Source organism: Caretta caretta, chromosome 11 (assembly GCF_965140235.1).
Source record: "Caretta caretta isolate rCarCar2 chromosome 11, rCarCar1.hap1, whole genome shotgun sequence".
NCBI lineage: Eukaryota > Metazoa > Chordata > Testudines > Cheloniidae > Caretta > Caretta caretta.
Window position 1 is genome coordinate 11,524,970 of NC_134216.1, and position 25,642 is coordinate 11,550,611.

Sequence of the window (25,642 nt, forward strand, 5' to 3'; positions counted from 1 at the left end):
CATAGACACATCTTGTTGGTTCCTCTCTGGTTTTTGAGGGATGCGAACAGGAGGAGCAGAAACAATGAGAGAAAATAAATTGGAAGAGCATCTATTGCATGTACAACTGTGAAGTACAGGGAGAATAGATTGACCAAGGCAGAGGACATATCAAGAAGGGAGAAGCACTGACACTGGACAAAGTCACTTGACTTAAGACCTGATCGGAAGCACCCTGAAGTCAATAGAAAGACACCCATTTACTTCAGTAGGCAATGAATGAGGGAGGCCCTTAGGCCCAGATCCCCAGTGTTATTTAAGCTCCTAACTTCTACAGAAGTCAGTGGAAGTTAGGAGCCTAAATGCCTTTGAGGATCTGGGCCTTAGTGCCTCTGTAAAACAGAGAGAACATTTCCCTCCCTCACAGGAGTAGTGCAAGGCTTCACTCGTTCATGCTTGTCTAAAGTCCTCTGAGACAGTGATAAAGAAGTGCTTAGCATTAATATACTATGAAAATAAACTATTCAGGGAGCCCTTTGGAATACCTTCTCCACTCCTGACTCACTGGGAGGGTAATATAAAATATATTTTTTCTAGAGTGAGGAAGACGCATCAGAAAGGAAATCAATGATTAGATTTTTTCCTGCCTAAAATGTAAAGCCATCTCTCTCTTTTTTTAGGGAGCTATTTGATGTGCAAATGTTACATTAAAATACCAGAAAAACGCTTCAAAATTATTTTCTACTAAACTGCAATAAAAATGGAAGTTCCTCATATTTTCCTCAAAGAAGGGCTTAAAAGATTGCCCACGATGTGCAGCCAAAAAGCCCTCCGTGGCCCCTTTCTCCTCTGAGAGGTTAAAATCGAATCCATTTTTGAAGAAGAGGAAACACTCGGCTAGGGCCTTTTAATTATGACCTTCTGTAGTTAAATCATTAGAAACACTTGACTAAATACCACTTGGCTAGACTAAGCAGTGAGGCTGAGCCGTAAGTAGGGGGTGATGTGCAAGTGCCAAGAGAAAGCAGTGTGACTCCATTACAATTCCCTCTCTACTCCATCCCTTTCTCCAGGGGACAGTAACTTACTACAGCACTGAAAAAGGTACAGCTTACTTATCCTCTTGTACTAATTCAGCACCACAGATCAGCATGCTGGAGAAGGGGACAGAGGCAAGAAACTGCTGGTGGGGCAGAATAAGGAGGGAGTGAGCACTGGGCTCGCAGGAAACCCTAGAACAGCCATGCAGGGGAGTGGCCTTGGGCTCCTACTCCCTCTTATTCCCCTGAACAGCCATATTAAGGTCTGGCCCTGTATAGACATCACACAGACAGAACAACACAATGGTGTGCAGTGGAACAATGGTGCAAGTGTGGAGTGCCACAGATGAGCTGTTTTCAGAATGGTTTAGGAAGGAGGCGAAACCTGCACTGAAGAGTGAAGTATTTCCCCCTTATGCTATCTACAGCAAAAGAGCCCTAAGCACTTTCATCCCTTTACCTTTGCTTTTTGAATGAGCTTTCATCCCTTTACCTTTGCTTTTGAATTTGACCTCCTGGCCTTCTAATACTTCCTGGCTTTGTGGACGGCTCTCGAACTGCGGAGGGACTCCCTGAGGCTCCCTCTTCTCCTCTGTTGTGCTCTTCCTTGTTCCAACTCTGTTTTCTGCTTCCCTACTCCTTGGACCAGCTTGTCTGATGAGAGAAGCAGTTTGTCGAGTTGTCGTCAGGGGCTGTGTGATCCCTTTCCTGTCCTCATCCTGTCCAGTAGAAGTGGCCGTGGATTCTGCCTTTGGTTCTGGTTGCATTTTAATGGCTTGCAGCGTTATGGTGCTGGAAGTTTTCTGTAGGCCCCGAGATCCCCTTGCTTCTCCTTTAGGTTCCTGAGCGGGTTCTGTGTTGATTTCTCTGAGCTGTCGTTGTCTATTGTCCTTGGCTTCTTTGGAGGAGATAGAAGAGGCCTCTTTCTTTACTGCTGTCCTCTCTTTGGTTTCAACTGTGAGGTCAGTGCTGCTGGATTTCAGTTCCTTAGCAATCCCATTGCTAGTTGCCAGTTTGAATTCTGAATTTTCAATAGCTTTGGTTGCAGTGGAAGTTGATTTTGTTGGAGTGCTGAAAGGAAATTATTTATTTAGAGATATAATCAATGGCTTGTAATAATTAGTACTTATACAGCACTTCTAGCTTCAGAGAATTTTGCAAATGTTCACAGTTTATAAGGCCAGAAGGGAGCATTGTAATCATTTAGTCTGACCTCCTGTAAAGCACAGGCCACAGGATATCCCTGAATTAATTCCTGTTAATTAGTTAACCCCCACAAAACCCCTGTGAGATAGAGGTTAATAATATTTACCTATCTGTTAAAGGGGAATAAGTGGCTTGTGCCACAGAGTGACTCAATGTCAGAACGTGGATTCCAAAACAGGAGTTGCTGGATCCCATTCCTCTGTTCAGGCCTTCTCTTACATGACATGGGTCACATTCTGATCTCACATACACTGTCTTAGACTTACAGTTCACTCCATTTAAATGTATGGAGTGACACTTATGTAAAATCAGTGTAAGTGTGAACGGATTCAGGCTACATATATAAATGACTCAAAACACTGTATAAGTTAAACTTCCTGTAGATAATTCCAGCTGACTATTTTCACTGTATTATTATGCTTATTAGAGATAGGGTAAAATTCTCAAAAATGCCTAAGTGATTTGGGAACCTAATTTATATTAACTTTCAATGAGACTTAGGCTCTTAAGTCCCCAAGTCTCTTAAAAATAGGACTAAGGCTTGCAAGTCACTTAGGCACTTTTAAAAATTTTACCCATACTGCCTAGGGGCCTCAAGAAGGTTAGACTGGATAAATAACTATGTATCAGGCTTGCACTTGCAATTATACATTGTTATGGTTTATAAAACATACCAGTTCTATTCATAGGATAAAAAGGAGGAGGAGCTCTACTTCTTGAGACCTGAGGACACTGCAAGCTCTGGCGAGTAGCTCAATTTTACTGTTAAAAAGCTTGTTACCAGGAGAAGCCTAGGTCTTACCATTGTGGCAGGGTGAAATTTTGAAAAGCACTTAGTTTTGGCCTAGTTCTGCTTCCAGCAGAGCTGAGCACTTTTAAAAATTTCACTCCAGATGTGTTGAGACAGACAAATCCAACATCCTGAAAGGTCTAAAACTCAGAGCTAGTGGGTATGTTCAGTAAACTAATATGAGCCTCGATGACTCCATGAAGCGATCTTGTACATCCTGGTTAGCACTGGTTAAAACTTTTCATGAATACATTTTTTCCTATTAAAAATGCTCTTTCTTCTAAATGAAAATGTTTCTTTCAGTTTTCAACTTTAAAAAATTTCAGAAAAAAATTGAAAGAGAACATTTTTCATTTCTTATATCTTTTTTCACAGAAAATATTTATCATTCTGACCAGATCTAACCCTGGAATTTCTACGTGAAGGACTTAGAAGCACAGTATGTACTTGTATATGGCAGGAGCACAGTATTCCATATTCACTGTTTGCACTAGTTACCTGGAAGATGTATATAAATCCTCTAGACTACTTTGAAAATCTCAGCAATCATTTCTAGAATTCTAACCCTCCTTTACACTTCAGCAGATATAATAATTTAAACATAAAGCTAGTCCTGCAGAAGTATAAACTTGTTCAGTTCCCAAAATTTGTTTTCCAGAAGGACTAAAACCTTCAGAGGTTTTCTAAATGTATGAAAATAGAAATAATAACCACTAGACCCATTTCTTACTCATCTACTTTCAGTTTTTAATTAAGATTCATGTAGTACCATGCTTTTAAGGAAGATCTGCTCCATATTGACATGATGTATGCAAGTGTTCTGAGCATGAATTAGGGGAGTGTTCAGAGCAAGCAACCTCTTGTTTCATACAAAAAGAAAAGGAGTACTTGTGGCACCTTAGAGACTAACCAATTTATCTGAGCATAAGCTTTCGTGAGCTACGAAAGCTATGCTCAAATAAATTGGTTAGTCTCTAAGGTGCCACAAGTACTCCTTTTCTTTTTGCAAATACAGACTAACACGGCTGTTACTCTGAATCTTGTTTCATACAGTTCACATGTTGATACTGTAGCCATTCCACATTTGGAGCTCCTCTTTGAAGACAATGTACATAGTGTGGAAGACCTTTGTCTTGCCAGACCTAGCACTTCCCTCTCTGCCTGAGCCCTGCCTGGGGTAAATCAGCCTCACTCTGAGCAGTGTTTGTCATCCCCCAAACGGTGCTCCTCTGGCCATATTTTCAGGGTAGGAGTTGGGATCGGCCTCAGGGGCGAGCCTCCACCAAACAAAAAGGAAACAGTCTCACAAACACAAAATCAAACGGGGATACCTTTCCCTGCCCCCTTGTTGGGGCAGGGTGTTGTTCTGTTTGCTCCAGGGTGTCAGTCCTTCCCCTAGCAGACACTCAGGTTTGGTTGTTTCCCCTATGGGAAGGAGCACAGCCTCTCACCCTGGGGAAGCTTATTTCCCTATGGCCACTAGCCTGGCAGTTGCGGGGGGTGGGGTGGGGTGGGGGGGTTGGGTTTAAAAGGTCTCAGGCAGTCCCTTAATTGGATGCTGGTGTCCCTAATTGACCTGAGGTAACCACTTCTCAGCTTGGGGGAAAGAGGGCCTTTAACATTCTAGGGCTAACATATTGGCCCTCTGCCACACTCCTCCAGCTGCCCGGCCTGACTTTGTCACACCAGAAACATCAGAATTATCTCTTACGGATCAGATCAGTCGTCTGTCTCGGACAGAATGCGGCCACCAACAGCGACCGATACTAACTGCTTCACAGGAGATACGAGGAATCCATTATGAGATAATCTGTCCTCGAGTAAAGTTTCTTTCTAACCCTCAAACTTACGCAATGAAGAAGGTGGTTTGTTTTTCTTTCAGTGAAGTTTCATGCTGCAATTTCAAGACCACAGTATATTTCATTTCAAAAGATCAGAAAAGGGGAAAATGTACTGAAAAACATACCATAATGGGTGAACATACAGGTCTGTCTTATCTGAACCTGAAATAAAAATAAAGTAAACATATTATACTAAATACAAACCTTGAAAATGTCAAAATAAAGCTTTTGGCAAAGTTTATATTTTGGAGAGTCAATTTTTTTTTGTATGGGAGCCAAATTATGGCTTGACACCAGAGGAAAGTTGAGATGGATCTAAATCATACCCACTTTTTGCTGAGTCACTGGACCACAACAGATTCATTGACAGATCTTGACTCCCAACCACAAGTGCTGACTGCTCAACTGAAATGGCAAGAGGTCTTGGCTCAGTTTAAGATATTCCTGGATCTAGCAACTGCAAGGCCCACTGAAAACTAAAGGGCTTTGCCAGACTGAAGTGTTCTGGGTTAGAAAAGGCAGGCATGCAGGATATTCCAGCTGGAGACAGCTCATTAATTCTTAATGAAACTTCAGAGAGGATGTGGACCTAGGCAGACAACACATCCTCTGTATTTGATCTAAAAAGTGTAATTACGAAGATGCTGAATCAGGTGTTCTGGTTGTAAACTGTGTCCAGCCACAAATTCCTGATTAAGCATGAGCTGGCTGGTAGAGATCAACACATTCAACACAAACAATGGCATAAAAATGAAACCAACATATTGAATCTTTCACTTTTGGAAGAAATGTTCTGGCATGGAAGCTCACACAGAGCTTACAATGAACCCAGGGATTCAAATTGCTCAGAGATTTAGTTTTCTTCTTATTCTAAAAGACCCCAATTATTCTGGGTCATTTAGTGACAGTTACATCTGTCCTTGCATGGGTATGCCAGGAGGGAAAGATCCTTCTCCCACACTTATGCACAAAGCAGTGGTAGCCATAAATGGGCTGCCAACACTGCAGAGCGCAAAGGCAGGGTGCCAGTTAGTGCTGTCTGCAGTGCTCTAAGTCTACAAGCACAGGAAAGCACTGTTTACAGTACATGGTGACCCAGATTTTTAAAGTGAACAGCCAGGACAGCAGTTCAGGGAAGGAAGGCAGCATAAGGAACAGTTTTGGACCCCAGTACAAGAAAGCACTTTAAGCACATGTTTAGAGATGCTAAAGTCCCATTGAGTTTTATGCAAATGTTTAAGTGTTGCCCTGAATAATGCTACTTTCTTGAACTCGGGCCTTGGTAAGGTACAGGGAAGTTTGCAGAGATGGGCTTCAGAACTTGTGCTAGGAAGGGCAGTGGGTTCACTGGGAGGCGAAAAAGGGCAGGTCTTCAGTATGTCACTGATCAAGGAGGTGCGGGGAGTGTCCCTTGAGGAGCATATGAACCCAGTCTGCTTGTTGTCAATATCAATATCTCAGGCAGCTCATCCAGGTGACGAGTCTGCAGGGAGTTACAAAAACCAGGACAAAACAACTGTGTGTGGAGTTAATGTGGACATAGAGACAGACTTTGGGGGAGGGGGCAGAGAACATCTCCAGACATCAGGGACATGTTCTCACCCTGAAAGGGAGTTGTGTCTGAATCTGACAATTCATTTGGCTGTGGACCACTTCCTACTGGACAACTTTATCTCCCAGACAAAGATTGTCTCCTCACTTTTGAAAAGCAGGAGCACAGTATCCCTCATGTGATCAAGATTCAGGAACTTTTATTGTCACTCCATACAAACCTCCAGCAGGGCTGAGCACCCTGGTGTAGACTTGCAAGTTATAAAAAAAATAAAATAAATAGGAACTACTAGAAGGTTGTACTTATGTCACACCTGGCATTTACTTCTGGAAGCTTACATTGCTCTTCAGTGCCCACTAAGGGCAGCTTTTGATACCTTTACTCCTGTTGAACAGCGCTTCACTCCACAAGTATTCTCAATGAAAGGAAAGCAATCACTGGTGGAGCACGGTGCTATTCAGCCTAGGTAAAGGTGTTGAAATCTGGCCTGGGCCTTTCAGTCCATGTACACTCACTTTATCATGCTCAATGAATGTTCGGTCTCTTATTGTTTGTGTATTTTGCAACACTGAAATCAAGAAGTTAAGATGAGGAGGAATGCCTAGGAGACAGGGACTCGCCCATGGAACTTCCTGCCACTGGAGAGCAGTCTGAGCCCAAGACTCTTCTCTTTCTGCAGTCTTCCTCCTCACAACAGAGTCTTTGAATAGCCCCAGCAGTGCACTTCAGGAAGTAAGCTGCCTAGAAATGGTTCTTTGTCAGTAAGTGTGTTCAAGTTGAGGGTGAGGAGGATGGAGAACTTTCTTCTTTAGGAAACATTTTGAGGGCTGGGTTGGCAGGTGCAAAGAGCCTTGTCAATACCTTTTCAGCAAGCTACCACAGATTTAGAGCCAGTTACTCAAAAGTGATAAGTGATTCTGAGTAACCAACCTGAGACACCTTAAAGTGACCTGACTTTGAGAGGGTGGTGCTCAGCACATGCAGAAATATCAGGCCCTTTCAGATTTCTGAAGCTGGAAACCCAAAATCACTATAAAAATAATACCTGGCTCTCATATAGCACTTTTCATCCATAGCTTTCAAAGCACTTTACAAAGGTGATAAATGTCCATTTTACAGATGGGGAAACTGAGACACAGAGTGGCAAATTAAACTCTGCCTTAGTAGCTGACTCAGAGGAACAAAGCCCATGTAGGAGGGGCCTAGAGTGTCGTTTCTGAGGAAATATTTTGAAAATGAAGGTAGTTTGGTGAATACCAAAGGCATAAATCAATGCCCCTAACAGACACCTCTCCAAAGCACCCTGTGTGTTACCACACAGAAATCCATACTGCATTTTATGCATGTGTTTTGCACAAGTTACAGTTATACTCACAACATAAAACAAAGATTCTACTGCATTTCTCTTACACCTTGGAGGACTCTATGGAATTAGCTCTCTGAATGTATTGATGAGATTGCCAGATCATGAGTTGTGGCTACTCCAATTAGCCTAGAGAGTAGCTAAAATGCTACAGAATAGTCTAAGAGATTCACAGGTTCCAAGGGACCATTGTGATCATCTATTCTGACGTGCTGCATAATACAGGCCATAGAACTTCCCAAAAATGATTTCTAGAGCAGATCTTTTAGAAAAACATCCAATCTTGATTTTTTGTCAGTGATGGAGAATCCACCATTCCCTTGGTAAACAGTTCCAATGGTTAATTACTCCCATTGTTAAAAAATATGCGTCTTATTTCCAGTCTGAATTTGTCTAGCTTCAACTTCCAGCCACAGGATCATGTTATACCTTTCTCTGCTAGATTGAAGAGCCCATTATTAAATATTTGTTGCCCACGTGGGTACTTACAGATTGTAACCAAATCACCCCTTAACTTTCTCTTTGTTAAGCTAAATCAGGGGTCGGCAACTTATGGCATGCGTGCCAAACACGGCATGCGAGCCAATTTTTAATGGCACGCTGCTGTCTGCCGGACCCGGGCAGACAGCAGCGTGCCACTAAAAATCCTGCCCGGCCCAGCCTGCTCTTTTCCGCCCCCTGCCCACTGCTCTCTCCTTGCAGGGCAGACAAGCTTCCCCCTCCCCCCACCTCTTCCCCCAGCGTGCTAAGTTCCTGCCCCTTCTTCTCTCCTTCCCTACGGCTGATCAGCTGACGGCCCTTACTACCGATGGGGAGAGGGAAAAGCAGAACCGCAGCACGCTCCGGGGACCTTGGGGAAGGTGGTGGAATCAGGGCATATCCCCTCCAGCCCCCTGCTGTGAGCTGCTCAGGGCAGGGAGCTGGGAGCATCCCCACGACGCCAGCCCACACCCCCAGCCATCTGCCCTCACCCCTGCACCCCCCTCACACACCCAGCCCTCTGCCCTCACCCCTGCACCCACCACACCCCAGCCCTGTGCCCTGAGCCCTGCACCCCCCCAACAACCTCAGCCCTGACTCCAGCTCCCCCCACACATACCCAGCCCCCAGCCCCCTGCCCTGACTCCTGCACCCTCCTCACACACCTCCAGCCCCCTGCCCTGACTCCTGCACCCCCCACACATACCCAGCCCCCCCACACCCCATGTCCTGACTCTTGCACCCCCCACCTCCCCCCCCCACACATTCCCACCTGCACCCCTCGCACCAAATGGGAGCTGCCCAGGTAAGTGCTCCACATCCAAACCTCCTGCCCCAACCCTGAGCCCCCTCCCTCATTCTATCTCCTGGCCAGACCCTGCACCCCAACCCCCAGCTTGCTCCTTCTCCCCTAGCCCTGTTCTCAGTGCAGAGAGAGGAAGAGAATGCTAGAACCAGGGAGAAGGTAGGTACCTACTCTATGTGGACAGGGCCAGGACTTGAGACTGGAAGCGGGCTGAGTGGGGCCGGCAGCCAGGACCCTGGCTGGCAGGAGCCGACGGACGGAACCCCAGACCAACAGCGGGCTGAGCGGCAGCGGGCTGAGCCTCTCAGCCCACTGCCAGTCTGGGGTCCCGGCCACCGGTCCCGTTCAGCCCACTGCCCATCCGGCTGCCTGCCCCTTGCCAGCCTGGATCCCGGCCGCAGGCCCCGGTCAGCCCGCTGCCAGCCTAGGTGAATGGAACCCCAGGCTGGCAACGGGCTGAGTGGGCCAGTGGCGTAAGATCAGCATTTTAATTTAATATTAAATGAAGCTTCTTAAACATTTTGAAAACCTTGTTTACATACAACAATAGTTTAGTTATATAATATATAGACTTATAGAGAGAGACCTTCTAAAAAACGTTAAAATGTATTATTGGCATGCGAAACCTTAAATTAAAGTGAATAAATGAAGACTCGGCACACCACTTCTAAAAGGTTGCCAACCCCTGAGCGAAATATAGTGATAGATTGAGCTCTTTGAGTCTAAGGCATGTTTTCTAATCCTGTAATTGTTCTTGTGTCTCTCCTCTGAACCCTCTCCCATTTCTCAACTTCCTTCTTGAGCCGTGGACACCAGAACCGGACAGTATTCCAAAGAAGTGTTTTCATTCAATTTTCCAAGTTAATTGTAGTGTACTTCATTCTCAGGAGGCTCAGACTAGCATTTTGGCAAAAGTGCACAACCACTTGTTCTGGGAGATCCAGATTCAGGTAATGGTTGGAAGCATCACAGAGGCAATACTGAGCCTCCAAAAGGCAATGTTTTCCATCCTCTGTGCATCAGCAGCAGGTTTCAAGTTGAGCTACTGTGTTAGGGGCCAGCTGTGTGATTGGGACTGCAGCACAAAGGAATTTAATGGCTGAGATGAAGGAAGAGGTAAGCAAATACTGAATGAACCATGCTCAAGGTGAGCCATACATTTGAATCCTTGTCTCAGGGAAGAGATGAGAGATGTGGTGCAACCAGGGCACTCCACAAAGAGTGAACAAAAGACTCTAAAGGTACATAGGACAAAAATAACCCATCAAAACCTTGCAATTAGTCTGGCCATAAACAGTTACCAAAATTTTTCACTGAAAAAGTAAGCTGAATCCCAGTTGAAAGATAATCAGATAAAGATCCAGAAAAAGCTTAACAAACCTCAGCTGGCAGAAGACAAAGGAGTGCTCCATGACCCTATCAATTAAGAGAACATTCTTGCCACCCTCCACCTGACTGTGGAAACTTGGAAGAATAAAGCTCTTGGAACAAGATTATCTATACAAGAGTTCTACATAGCTTTGCTTAAAAATAATGCAATAATTTCAATTGTATGACTGCCTGATAATGCTTTACAGCACTTCCTACTATCTGATTTAATTGATATTTAAAGAATTAGATATGGGAGGTTAGAATGGTAAAGGCAGATGATAAGTTAAATACACTACCATGTAACCTCCTTTTTACTAAATGCCTAGGGCCCATAGTCCTCTCCTGTTTTGAACGTACTGATACAGGAAAGAATGTGCCCCTTAATTAGAGATGCAGTTAGCATTTGAAATTTGTACACAATGGTAGCTGAACTGTTGGTTCCCAGCCCGCATCATGTCCCAAGGCAGATGTGTCCGTTATACACAGTAGGGCCATTAACCGGGAGGGAGCAGTCAGAGATTCAGTCACATGTTTAATAAAAGGCTCAATGAACAAAAACCTGACTGAGTAATACACTGGCAAATGGGCTTTCTCTAGTGGCTGGCCACAGTGGCTACACAGATTGATACTTGCTCACAGCACTCCTTTTAGGTTAAGTAGTACATGCTTGAGTTCAATTCCTGTTGTCATTTGTACACATATAACCCTGTTGCTTCTCAAAATGGCTCCCCAGATGGGACACAGACTCCCGTGGACCTCAAATGATTGCAACAAGCTAGTGGAACAGGGGCATATGTAATGTATTGGCTTTGTGCACATAGCTGGCCCCTGTAGCTGCATCAGCCTACTTCTTCCTTAGAGATAAGGAACTTCTACTGTAGCTCAAGGGATAGAGGCCTATGCTTTTGGTGTTGAGGTATACCGGACCATTGCTATAGCCCAGGGTTCGGGATCCATGCATGGTCCTGCGTTAATGTGGGGAACGCATTGCCATGGATCCCAATTTAGATTTGGGATGCATCACCGCGACCGCACTATACATGAATCCACGCTATAGCGATGCAGACTATAGTGAGGGTCCGGTGTACAAGCATGAGGAGCATCAACCCAGAAAATTAACTATATATGTCATGACATATGTAGCATACACACGTGCCTTTACATGTTTACACAAATCTATTTTTTCCTTTTAATTACAGTCAAAAAAGCACAGGGCTGGGAGTTAGGAACACCTGAATTTTAAATTCAACTTTTTATCTCTTCTTGTGCTGGTTTGGGCAAGCTACTTAACTTCCCCACGTCTCTGTTTTCCCCTCCGCACACATCTATAAATATGGATATAATAATAATGCTTTACTACTCAAAGGGGAATTGTGAAGATTAATGTTCATACAGTGCACTGAAAGAATAAAGTACTACGACTATGCTAAATACAATTACTTAACTATCTTAGTAAAAGTATTTGCCCATCCCCGACAAATGAGGCACTCTCTAAAGGTATGATTACTGTATTTAATTACATATGTAGAATTTCCACTTGCTGACATTAAAAAATATCAAGCTCCAAAGTGACAAAAGTAAAGCGAAATGCTAGGTCCTATGGGAAGTGATAAGAGAACATTTTGACAGTTGCCACTGGACAGTGTTTTTAGTTGTAGCACTGTGCTGCAGGTTTTGATACATCAAAATGTCATTCCACACAAAAGAGGGGAGAGGGGGGCATGGGAGGGGAGAGAAAGAGAGAGAGATCTTGGGGGGGGGGAATCAACACTTGTATTCAGACCTTGCTGAAAGCAATGATTAAAGAATGCTTTGTAATGCACTTGTGTTATTCCCAATTAATCTCTTTTTGTTGTACCTTGAACCATGAGTTCTGCAGACACGGATGCCTTCCCAGCGCTATTCATCACGGTACAAGTATAAGTTCCAGCATCAGCCAGACGGACATTTTGGATTTCCAAGAACTGGATGCCTGCTTTCTCAAACATGTTGAAACGATCTTTTTGCTGCAACTGAATATCACCCTGTAAGGATCACAAAATAACTGTGATTAGAGAGACAGTCATGGAAATAAGCAGCTTGTGGTAAGAGAGCAGTCCATTGTCCCATGTTGTTCTTTCCACTTATCTCTCAGCCAAATACCTTCTGTGGCTAGTACCCAGCCAGTATAAACAAACGTTCTGGGTTCAAAGCTTTATAATTCAAATCTGCAGGAGACTGCTTCTCCTGGATTTTGCCACCCTTTATTTCCATTCTATTCTGAATTTTAATCATCCGCATTAGTATCCTTAGAAAATAAAATCTGCTTTTACTGTATAGGCAACTGAAGCAGTAACACATTTTATTTCCTTTTCTGAGAGATTGACATCACATTTCAGAATAATAGTTACAGACAGAGACTTTGGGGCCAATTCTCCATTGTGCTATGGCCCCTTTATGCTGGTCTGCTAAAGAAATACCCCCCACCTAAAAGAGGTTCCTGAGAGGCACAGAGCTGCCAGAGAGACCCAGTGCAGACCCTCTCTGGCACAGAGGGCATCTCAGGGGTAGACTGTAGGGAGCAAAAGGTCTTGGGCTACTGCAGTACAGCTATTCTCTGCTTTCCTTAGCCCATTGGAGTCCATGGGAAGCAGAGTGCAAGTTAGAGCAAGCCCTTGCAAGGCCTAGAATACAGAGAATGCAAAGGTGGATAAAAGCCATATTTGGCATCCACCCTTTCCATTCCTGTGCCAACAATTGAGCCTCTTATGTTTGTAAATAATATTAAGGTTGGGGCACAAATAAATGCAAGACCTATCACAATTGTAAGTTCTGGTTGACACTTCGCCCTCAAAAATAGTCGTGGCCAAAGTTGCCAGACTAAAGACATCTACCTATCTTAACAGTTGTTCCTAATACTTAATCTATTTTATCTAAACTTAATATCTTTATTTTAATTTATCCAAGGGAAGGTTAAAATGTGATTTGATCATGGTCTGGAAGTACCTACATGGGAAGAAAATTTCTGATAATGAAAGATTCTTTGATCTAGCAGACAAAGAGATAATCTCCAATGGCTGGAAGCTGTAGCTAGATAAATTCAGACTAGAAATAAAGCTAAAAGAGAGGTTAATTAAACACTGAAGCAACTTACCAGGAAATGTGGTGGGCTCGCCATCAATTGATACTTTAAAACAACATTAGATGACTTCCTAAAAGATAGGCTCTTGTTCAATCACAAGCCATGGGCTTGACATAGGAATTGTTAAGTGAAATTCTATGGCCTGTGTTACACAGGAGATCAGTCTTGATGAGCATAATGGTCCCTTTTGGCATATTATATAGGTGAGAGGTTTTTCACAGGAGTGGTGGGTGAAATTCTGTGGCCTGTGTTGTGCAGGAGGTCAGACTAGATGATCATAATGGTCCTTTCTGACCTAAATATCTATGCATCCATATTCTATGAATCTATGACTAAGCAAGCCATTGTAAGCATGTGCTTCTTTAGTCACCAATAAAAAGATATCTTTTGCTAACAGATACCACAAATTTTCCTATTCTAAATACAGATGGAAACTGTACTTTCCCTGGCAGCATTGCATGGTACTTTTTGGTAGATGTTGAGTTTTTAACACCTCTGATGACTCAATAACTTCCTAGTGTCTGAATATTATAAAATCATAGCTGAAAGAAAATTCAGTTAAACCAACTGACACCATTGTCCTGGGGATCCAACATGAACGACTGATCTTTGTGAATTAGCAGATAAACAAAGTAAAAGGAAAGAATAAGGCATCCCCAGATGGATCTGATTCATTCATTCTGAAAATTGTGGTTTTATATCAGTGTATGTTAGTTTTACGATGTCTCACTATAACACTCTGCTGTTAGATCTTTGCTAAGAAAGGGGAAGAAACTGCCACTTGGCAGAACAAGTTATAAAACATGGATTAATGACATGCAGATTAGCTAAAACTCCTTGGGACTGGGACTTTCTTTTATTATGTATTTGCACGGCAGAGTGGAACCCTGAGCACTGGTTGATGCCCCATGGCATTTCTGTACTACAAATAATAATAATGATTTATGATAGTGGCCGGCAACTGGAAACGTGTTCTTTCAATTATGAAACATTCCCACCCCTCACCCCTTTAAACATTCCCCTTCCTCCGCTGATTCATGGGATTGTTCAATTTTTGGCAGAGAACCTGTCTGAGCAGGAGAAATAAAAAACAGTGAGAAAATGCCCTACATTTCCTACCATCTGGTCTATAGTCCTTGCCGTGATGCAGAAGGCAGGGGAAGAGAGGAAGACAAAAGAATTAATGTTCAATTCTATAATTTTGAAGAGCAAAAATGTCTTCAATTTTTCAAAACATAAATTGTTCAGCAGGGATGGATAAACCAATGTAATAATTAAATATCACCCAAAAGCTCCACCATTACTGAGACAAATATGGTTGTAAACCAGGGAAATTTTCCAGATAACAAAAGTCACTATAACCTGGTGCTTTTTCACTGTTCTAATAATCCTAACATTACCTTAAAAATCAGAAATTTTAGCGTTATTTATTTAGAAGCGAAACCAGCAGACCTGAACATTTCCCACTGATCCTGTCTTTATTTTAGAAATCAAACTCTTTTGTGATGTGGCTGGTTTAGTAGAGCTCATATTGATGTGGATGAACTGTTCTTTTTCAAACTTGGATTTTTTTAAATATGCAAAATACTGGCAAATAAAAACACACCTGACTGTTACTGCATTTAGACTGCTTATTTCCATTTCCCCCTGTAGGATCTTTTCACTTATCACTAAATACAAACTTCTTACGGACAACGAAAGAAAAAAAAAGACAAAGCATAGCCTTGTGGGAAGGCACGGACAGGGACTCAAGAAAGTGGTTTTCAGTTTCCAGCTCTGGCACAGACTCCCTTAGCGACCCTAGACAAGTTATTAAATCTCTCTGGGCCTCAGCTCCCCATCTGTAAAAGAGAAACGATAATATGTCTTTTTTCTCACCCTTTGTCTGTTTTTCCTATTTAGATTGTAAGCCCTTTGGGGCAGGGACTGTTTCTTACCAGGGGCTTGTACAATGGGACCCTGATTTTGGCTGGCACTACCATAATACAAATAATAAATAGCATTAACAAGAGTAATGAGACAGACACAGGTGACGCTTGCACTTGCGAATGACTACTAGTTTCAGTGGAGTTTCTGGGTTGCAAGTGCGGGGAAGATTTGCCCCCTCAGCGTTGTACACAGGTTTCTTGACACGTAGTATAGTTTATACTATCACAGTCCCTGACGCTTACTTACTGTAACTGAAGCTTCTTCAAGATGTATTGTCCCTATCTGTATTCTACATGTGGGTGCACATGCCCACCATGCGCCTGAGTACAGAAATTCTTCAAACCAGTGTTCATGGACCTGCAGGTAAGTGAGTTGACTGATTGATATAGAACTCAAACAATCTTGAGGCGAAATTTGGGGTGTAAATTAAGGGAGACCTTCTCTTTCTGAAATACTGTATAAAGAGTCCGCCATCCTGGCTCCTACCTCATTGACCCTTCTGGCCAAAGTGATGGCCACTAAGAACACCACCTTCATGGACAGGTGGGTCATGGCATATGTTGCCATAGGTTCAAAGGGTGGACCTGACAGTGTTGACAGGACAAGGTTAAGGTCCCATTGAGGCATAGATTTAATGACCAATGGGAAGGTACTGATCAAGCTCTTCATAAATTGCACAGTAGCCAGGTATGTAAACATAGAATATCCCTCCACGGGAGGGAGGAAGGTACTAACTGCTGCTAGGTGTACCCACAGCAAACTAAGGGCCAGACCTGAAGTCTTTAAGGAGAGAAACTAGTCTAGGATAAGCCAGAATGCCCACCTATGAAGGGAATATTGGTGGTGTTGTGCCGAGGCTGAAAAGTGCCACCGTTTAGCCTGGTAGCAGGCTCTAGTAGAATCCTTTCTACTTTGGATAAGTATTTCCTGAGCAGGAGTGCAGTATGAGTATTCTATTTCAGATGCCCATCCAAACACCAGGCCTGAGGTGGAGTGAACCTGGGTTGGGTTGCTTGATTTTCCCTCTGTCCTGGGTTAAGAGATCCTGAAATGGGCGGCTTCTGATAAACGGCATGCGGTCATCGTCTTGAAGCCCATGAGAGCTCCCCTTACATTCATGAGGAGCCCTGGAGGAGAACTCTTTGGGTTTCTGCGGTAAAGGCTCCGTTCCATGGCTTGTGCCTGGGGGGGCTCTGCTGGTTGGTTAAGCCTCCTCCATCGGGAACTTTTTTAGTCAGTGCTCTTGGATCTCTCTAGTTCTGGGTGGGAAGGATCAATAGCTACTGCACTTTGCAGAGATGTGCACCTCACCCAGGCAGAACAGGGACGTTTGATGCTTGTCACTGACAGAGAAGGAGCAAGAGCAGGAGATGCAATTTTTGAATCCCAAGACTCTGGGTGTCGTCTTGGGACCGGGGAAGATTTCTGGAGAATGGGGGTGGAGGAGAGAAACTATCCTATATTAACTGTATATTAACTATAACTACCAAGTTAAGATATAAAAATGATTTACAGCAAATCTCCATTACAGGTTATGCATGGAGTGAAGGAGGACATGATTCTGACTCAGGCCATCCAGTGGTAAGAAGGACCCGGAAAGGTGTTGACCCACACTGCCTCTTATACCCTCAGTCGGGAGCATGAGGGACACTACTGCATATAACCAAGGGACACTGCTTTGAAGAATTTCTGGACTCAGGTGTGTGGCATGCACGCATACTCATGTGTGGAAAACACATAGCAGGACCCGCACTTGAAGAAGAACCAACAGACTTCATCCTCCTGTTGGATCATATTAAAGAAGTTCTGTATTAAAATCACAAATGAGTTTGATTCCCCATAGTTTAAATTCCAGGGTATTACTAATTAAGAGGTCTCTTGGTTTTTGGTACTGTTTCTCTCCCTCTATGTGTGAAACTTGCAAGCTGCTAATTGTGTTAGTACATTCTAAGACAGAGTCTGTTCTCAAAGCAATTCACAGAGAGAGAGACTCAAAGCAATACTCTAACAACAGAAACAACACCCAGAGACTCCCCACCCTTTTGTTGTATTAACAATTGTGATTAAAATAGAGATAGAAGATGTATGTGGATGGATGCTTGGTGTGGATAATAACTGAATGATCAGGGAGGTGCCAGCCTAAGAATCCAGTGTCCATCGGCTGAAGAAGGCGTCAAGTGGAAATAACCAGAGGACCCCCCGGAGGGCAGACTGGAATCCACCCAACAGCCTCAAGAATGGGAGAACCAAAGAACAAGATAACATCTTGGAGCCGTCAGGAATGTGCTATCTGCTGATTGATTCAGCAACAGCATGATGAAGACTGGCATAGGAAGAAATTCCTATAAAAATAGACTCTAAAAAGTGAGAACTTTGGGGGTCTGATTCTGCAAACCAACTTCCAGGAGCATCAGATGAGCATCTGACAAGGCCCTGCTCCCTCCTCATGTCCAGGCCACCTAGCCAGTGGCTTGGCATGAGCAACTCTAAGGCTGGTAACTATGATAACAACCTTGCAGAACCTGTGTGTGTGTGTGTGTGTGTGTGTGTGTGTGTGTGTGTGTGTGTGTGTGTGTGTGTGTGTGTGTGTGTGTGTGAATGAATGTGTGAATAAATATGAGATTGAATGGAATGTTATAACTAGAACTAACTGCTTACTATGATTCTTTCTGTATTCACAATAAATGTGGTATTTTGCCTTTTTCCCTTTAATAAGATCCTGCTGGTTTTTATTTTATTGGTACAACACTCCTATAATAGAAGCTTTGAGGCAGAACAAGGACATTAGCCCCTCAGGAAACCATACCTTAAACCAAGTTATTTGAGGCTGTGGTCGTCCTGTTATTTTACAGGAGAATTTGCCTGTCTGGCCTTCACGCACAATGACTCTGTTGGGTTTTGTAGCAAACTTTGGTGGACTTTCTCCCCAGATGCTTGGCCTGTTCTCCACTGACGGAACAGAAAATCTCCCCCTGGAAAGGCAATGAATACTTTAGTTTAGCAGAGGAATTGTAACCTTTTCTTGTGGGTAGGCACACTTCGGAAAGCATATTAGAACAGTGGTCTGCCAACTTGAAATAGTGTAAGTGGTAACCAACACTGAGTTACAAAGGTACCAGCATAAGACAACAATTTTTGGCTAGTGGGACAAAATGTTCAGAAATCAGAAGTAAGCTGGCAACGTGTGGCCAACGTAAGGAACAAAATGCTGACATGTGATAAGGAGACACCCATCACAGGCCCACATGTTGGAGACCACTGCTCTCAATTTCTCATGCTACTGGACACTGTTCTTCTGTGTGCCCTCATCCAACAAACACACAACAAGAACTATCACACCTTTTTTGACAATTCTGGTTGCTTATAACCAGAGCTGGGCAAACTAGTCACAATTAACAAAATATACATTTAAATCAGTCCTTTTTTCCAATCTGTGAATTGTCTGCCAACAGCTATAGATTTACCCATATTTGTTAGCTGTTCAGAATTATTCTCCAATTATTTCACCCATCAGTGAGTGTGATAATCACATAATCACTTGTGATTATGAATGACATTCACTTTTCACCACTTTTCTAACGTGTATACCTAAAATTTACTATTTTAGTAAACATTTATGCCAGGAAATTCATTCACTAGAATGTTCACAAAGTGAACATGAAAATGGCACAAACAAAACAAAACAAATTAGTTTAGAAGTTGTAATTAATGATAATGAATAACTTTTAGCAGGATTGGCCCAGTTTTGATTATAAAGATGACATAGCTGTGGAACAACATGCTTTGCTAAGAAAGTGACACTTCAACACTGAGAGAGAACAGTCAGTCACAGTCACATAACCTAGAAATACAAAACAGTATTGTAAGCAAGACAAAATAAGTGCAATTTATGCCTGTTAATGTCAAAAGGAGCTATCTGAATACAGCCACGGTATAATCAAGCCACACAATAGCAGAAGATAGTAGATGGTGATTATTTTTAGCCTGGAATTTCTGGCAAACCAAACCACTTTTGGGGCATTGATTTTCCACACAGCATCTTACCCACATGCAAATAAGAAGTATCAATACCTCCCTTTTTCTATAAGGTATCAGAACACTAATACAGACCTCACAGCCTCAGTTCAAGGAGCTGCCAAGATATGATGGTGGCCATATGGGCTACTTGAGAATTCTGAGTAAGACAAGACCATGATGGAGAGGATTTAAACAGAGAAAAGGAATACTGAAAATTTTTGGGCAAGAGTGGTGCCTTACCTAAAGAGGAAGGCTAGTGCTTTGTAAAAAGGGTCACTCATAGTTCAGTCCCAAAATTTAGAGGGAATGCACGTGCGCGCGCGCATGTGTGTATATGTATACATACATGTATAAACACTGATACATCAAAAGAGAATATTAATTACCACTAGACTACTAGACATATATACACTCCCTTCCTAGATTTTACAAAACCAAATACAAATAGCTATGTTTTTAATATTTTCTTTTTTTACATAACTCAAGAGTATTTTGGATTTAAATCTTTCCAAATTCTGAAAGCTCTAAACTGGAGTAAAACACAGAAGCAAAGAAAACAGGAGGATGAACCTTTTAATAACTCTATTAAAATCCACTGGATTAGGCGAGCCCTTTAGAAAGACAAAGCTAAATGGCCATATGACTACCTTCCTTAGTAGGACTATTTAGCACGTGCATATTCCCCTAGTGTGTTTGCAATACAAATAACAGCACAAAAGAACCTAAAATATGGTTACCTACCTTTTTGTAACTGTTGTTCTTCGAGATGTGTTGCTCATGTCCATTCCATTCTAGGTGTGCACATGCCCATGGGAAATTTTTGCCTTAGCAGTATCTGTAGGGCCAGCTGTGGCAACTCCTTGAGTGCCATGCTCATGCGTCAGTATATCAGGCACCGCCAGCTCTACGCCCTCTGAGTTCCTTCTTGCAACTCCGACAGAGGGGCAGGAGGGCAGGTAATCGAATGGACATGAGCAACTCATCTCAAAGAACAACAGTTACAAAAGGGTAGGTAACCATTTTTTCTTCTTTGAGTGCTTGCTCATGTCGATTCCATTCTAGGTGACTCACAAGCAATGTCCATGGAGGTGGACTCAGAGTTCACAGACTTGCAACTTGCTGCACTGCTCTGCCAAAGCCAGCGTCATCTCGAGCTTGCTGGGTAAGCGCATAATGTGACGATAACGTGTGGACAGATGACTAGGCAGCAGCCCTACAGATCTCTTGGATTGGCACCTGTGCCAGGAAGGCCACTGATGATGTTTGTGTCCCAGCCTAGTGTACAGTCACGACTGCCGGTGGAAGCACCTTCGCCAGCTTATAGCAGTATCGGATGCAGGCCATGATCCAGCACAAAATCCTCTGAGCAGACAGGGGGACCTTTCATTCTGTCTGCCACCGCAATGAACAGCTGCATTGACTTACAGAATGGCTTTGTTCTATGTAAAAGGCCAGCGTCCTCCTGACGTCCAGGGTGTGTAGCTTCACTCTTAATCTGATGCATGAGGCTCTGGAAAGAAGATGGGTAAGTATATGTCCTGGCCAGTATGAAACTGGGAAACGACCTTGGGCAGAAATGCTGGGTGCGGTTGCAACTGGACCGTATCCTTGTAGAAGACTGTATAGTGTGGTTCTGAAGTAAGCGCCCTGATCTCAGACACCCTGTGGGCCAACATTATCATGACCAGGAATGAAACCTTCCAGGAGAGAAGCAGGAGAGAGCAGGAAGCCAGAGGCTCAAAGGGAGGCCCCATGAGCCTCGACAACATGAGATTCAGGTCCCAGGGAGGGATGGGATCCCAGATGTGCAGGTAGAGACACTCCAGACCTTTCAAAATGTACCATCATATTGTGAGCAAAGATCAACTTGCCTTGGAATGGAGGATGGAAAGCTGAGATAGCAGCTAAGTGACAGGGACAAACCTTGGGAGTTTGAGGTGCAGCAGATAATCCAGGATCTCCTGCAGCGGGGCCTGCTCGGCCTGGATTGCCATTCCGAGACTCAGCACCTAAACCTTTTCCATTTGGCCAGGAAAGTCGCTCTGGTTGAGTGTTTCCTGCTACGCAGCGAGACCTATTGAACACAGTCCGAGCATGCCTGTTTGTCCATGCTTAGCTATATAGTAGCCAAGCCATCAAGTGCCAAAGGCTGCCGTGGTTCTGGGACAGCAGATCCAGTCAGAGGTAGCTGCAGCGAAGCAGCTACTGAAAGGCTCAGCAATGTGCCGAACCAGTGCTGGCGAGGCCATGTGGGGACTATTAGGATAATTCTTGCCCTGTCTTGCTTGATCTTCACAAGGCCCCTGTGAATCAGTGGCACCGGCGGGAAGGCATACATCAGAGCCCGCAACCACAGAATGAGAAAGGCATCTGATAGGGAGCCCCTGTCCAACCCCCAGATCAAACAGAACATGTGACATTTTCTGTTCTGCCTGGACGCAAACGGTCCCCCACCTCTGGAAGATTATGCTGACCACCTCCGGATGGAGCGACCACTTGTGGCAAGACGAGAAAGTCTCGCTGAGGTGATCCGCCAGGACATTCCTGGTTCCAGGCAGGTGTGCGGCGATCAGATGAATGGCACGTCGCACACAAAAATCCCAAAGGCTTCTTGATGAAGGGCCGAAGACCTGATACTGCCCTGCCTGTTGATGTAATACATCGCAGTGGTATTGTCCGTCAGGATCTGCACCACCTTGCCCTTCGGGTGGGGCAAGAAAGCCTGGCAGGCCAGAAGAACCACTCTGAGCTCCCTGATGTTGATGTGGAGGGCCAGATCGTCCCACAACCAGAGGCCATGGATGCTTAGCTCGCCCACATGGGCTCCCCAGCTTAGGTCCAAAGCATTGGAGACCAGGGTCAGCAACAGGGACAGGGTCACAAAGGGAACTCCCTCCAACACCAACCTTGGGTCCAACCACCAATCCAGGGGATGACCTGTTGTGATCCGGCACACTGACTACCCACTCTAGGTTGTGCCTGTTGCGGATATAGATTGATGCCAGCCACACTTGCAGAGGCTGGAGATGGAGCCGAGCATGGCTGACCACGTATGTACACACGGCCATGTGGCCCAACAACTGCAGGCAGATGTGAGCCGTGGTGAGCGGGTGGTTCTTTACATGGGAGATCAGGTCCGACATGGCCTTAAAAAGCGCTTCTGGAAGGAAGGCTCTGGCTCATGTGGAGTCCAGAACTACCCCAGTGAACTCTACTAACTGGACCAGTGTTAAGGTAGATTTTTTCTCGTTTAACAACAGGCCCAGATTGCTGCAGGTAGAACACACCAGATGGAGGCTCCTCTGCATTTGCTCCCGAGACCTGCCCTTGATGAGCCAGTCGTTGAGATATGGGAAGACCTGGATCCGTCGATGTCTCAGGTAAGCAGCCACTGGCTCCATACATTTTGTGAACACCCTCGGGGCCAATGAGAGGCCAAAGAGCAGCGCCATGAATTGAAAATGGTGTCCGCCCACTATGAAACAGAGGAAATGTCTGTGACCTTGGAATATGGAAATATGGAAATAAGCGTCCTTCAAGTCGAGGGCGGTATACCAGTCCCCTGGATCCAGGGAGAAGATGGAGGCCAGGGAGACCGTGTGAAACGTCAACTTTCTGAGAGACTTAGGTTGAGGTGACGCCATAATGAGTCTGAGGCCCGTTTTTGTTTTCGCGATTAGGAAGTAGCGGGAATAAAACCCTTTTCCCTTCATATCCCAAGGGACCTCCGCCACCACCTTCTGATGCAGGAGGTTCTCGACCTCTTGGATGAGGAGTTGCTTGTGAAAAGGGTCCCTGAACAGGGATGGGGAAGAGGAGGGAGGGTTGGCTGAAAATTGCAGGGTATAGCCCCAAGATACTATATCCCATACCCAGCAGTCTGAGGTGACCCGCGACCAGGCCAAATGGTAGGCACAAAGATGGTAGAGGAAAGAACAAGGTGGATCCGGGGAATTGACTGGGGCGTCACTCTTGATCGCACCTTAAAAATGAGCACTTCTGGCCCCCCGGATGCTTCACCGGGCCGGGCAGGTGAGTGGGAGGAAGAAGGGTGGCGATGACTAAACCTCATGTCTCTATCCCTTCTCCTCGCAGACCCCAGACGAGGCTGCCAAGGCCTTGGCAGCGGGGGCAGTTGGAGCTGCTTCTGTGCAGACTGCGGCATATGCATGCCCAGCGAGCGAAGGGTTGCCTGAGTGTCCTTCAATCTATGCAGCCTCGCATCAGTCTGCTCCGAAAAGAGTCCATTCCCTTTGAATGGGAGGTCCTGCATAGAGATCTGCATCTCTTGGGACAGGGTGGCAGTCTGAAGCCAGGAGCTGCGCCTCATGACCACCGCCGATGTGCCCACCTTTAGCTGCCAAATCCGCCATGTCCCACGCCATCTGGAGAGAGCACCTAGCTGCCGTGATGCCCTCCTCCACCAGGGTGCTGAATTCCTAGGTCAAACTCTGAGGGAGGGACTCGTTTAATTTACAGAGGGAGTCCGATAAGTTAAAACTGTACCCGCCCAAGAGGGCCTGATGGTTTGCCACCCGGAATTGCGGGCTGGCTCCTTGAATAAATTTTTCTCCCCAAAAGGTCCAGCCTTTTGGACTCTTTATTCTTGGGAGTTGAACTGGTGTGTCCCTGCTTGGCCTTTTCATTGGCCGCAAGAACAACCAGTGAGCCCGGAGGTGAACCCTTTGGCTGGGATGAAGTACTACTTTTCAGCCCTTTTGGAGGTGGGAGGGATGGACGATGGGGTTCGCCAGAGGGCCTTGGCAATTTTCAGGACCTCATCATGCACTGGTAGTGCAACACATGCCGGGACAGAGGCTGAGAAGACATCGAACAAGGTGTCCACCTGCTTGGCCGTCTCCTTCACCTCTAGGCCCAAGTTCTTGGCCACCCATCGAAGCAGGACCTGATGTTCTTTAAAACTATCCGGGAGGCTGGCCCTCGAGGGTCCTGCAACCACCTCATCCGGGGATGAGGTTGACAACTGTACCGCTAGGGGAGGCTCTGGGGTTTCATCCCCCATGAGAAAGGGTTTTTTTGGGGTGGATGCTGTCTCCTTTACCCAGACCTCTGAGCGTGTCTCATGCACCGAACCCAGTGCCGCTGGTGCAAGGAAAGGCGCTCTGACTAGCCACCATGGGCGGTAAGAAGGAACTGAGAAGGCACAGGGCTGGCAGCGCCTGATATACCGACACATGAGTGCGGCACTCAAGGGGGCGCCACAGACGGTCCTACAGATACCACTAAGGCAAAAATCTCTGATGACTGCGCACGTGAGTGCGTGCACACCTAGAATGGAATTGACATGAGCAAGCACTCAAAGAACAACTAGTCACTTTCACTTGCTTGACTAGTCTATTTTCATCGCTGTAATCGGAGCGAAATCCAAAAAGTAAATAAATAGGATTCATAGCGAAAAGGAAAATTAAAATACTCAATGCTAATAAGCTGTGTTCTGATCACTAACATTGGCAAGGGAAATTATTTTTGTTTGAACCTATGGGGGCCCATTTCCCCACTCAATCACAGTGGTGTGAATCAGGAATAAGCCAATTAAAGTCAATCAAGTTATAAAACTGTAAACCCCCAGGTAATTGCAGTTCTGCGGAAAAGGACCTAGGGGTGACAGTGGACGAGAAGCTGGATATGAGTCAGCAGTGTGCCCTTGTTGCCAAGAAGGCCAATGGCATTTTGGGATGTATAAGTAGGGGCATAGCGAGCAGATCGAGGGACGTGATCGTTCCCCTCTATTCGACATTGGTGAGGCCTCATCTGGAGTACTGTGTCCAGTTTTGGGCCCCACACTTCAAGAAGGATGTGGATAAATTGGAGAGAGTCCAGCGAAGGGCAACAAAAATGATTAGGGGTCTGGAACACATGAGTTATGAGGAGAGGCTGAGGGAGCCGGGATTGTTTAGCCTGCAGAAGAGAAGAATGAGGGGGGATTTGATAGCTGCTTTCAACTACCTGAAAGGGGGTTCCAAAGAGGATGGCTCTAGACTGTTCTCAATGGTAGCAGATGACAGAACCAGGAGTAATGGTCTCAAGCTGCAGTGGGGGAGGTTTAGATTGGATATTAGGAAAAACTTTTTCACTAAGAGGGTGGTGAAACACTGGAATGCGTTACCTAGGGAGGTGGTAGAATCTC

General features: G+C 44.8%; 1 protein-coding gene across 4 annotated transcripts in view; it reads right to left on the bottom strand.

Annotated features, from left to right (window-relative positions):
- The window catches only part of MYLK (myosin light chain kinase), a 335,337-nt gene that overhangs the window by 153,601 nt on the left and 156,094 nt on the right, over positions 1-25,642 (bottom strand). For all 4 annotated transcript variants that reach the window (XM_048869056.2, XM_048869054.2, XM_048869057.2 and 1 more), the window contains exons 5-8: positions 18,284-18,449; positions 12,286-12,451; positions 4,982-5,018; positions 1,513-2,090 (exon numbers count right to left, since the gene is read on the bottom strand). In XM_048869056.2, coding sequence (XP_048725013.1) covers positions 1,513-2,090; positions 4,982-5,018; positions 12,286-12,451; positions 18,284-18,449 — 947 coding nt within the window. The remainder of the gene's footprint in view (positions 1-1,512; positions 2,091-4,981; positions 5,019-12,285; positions 12,452-18,283; positions 18,450-25,642) is intronic.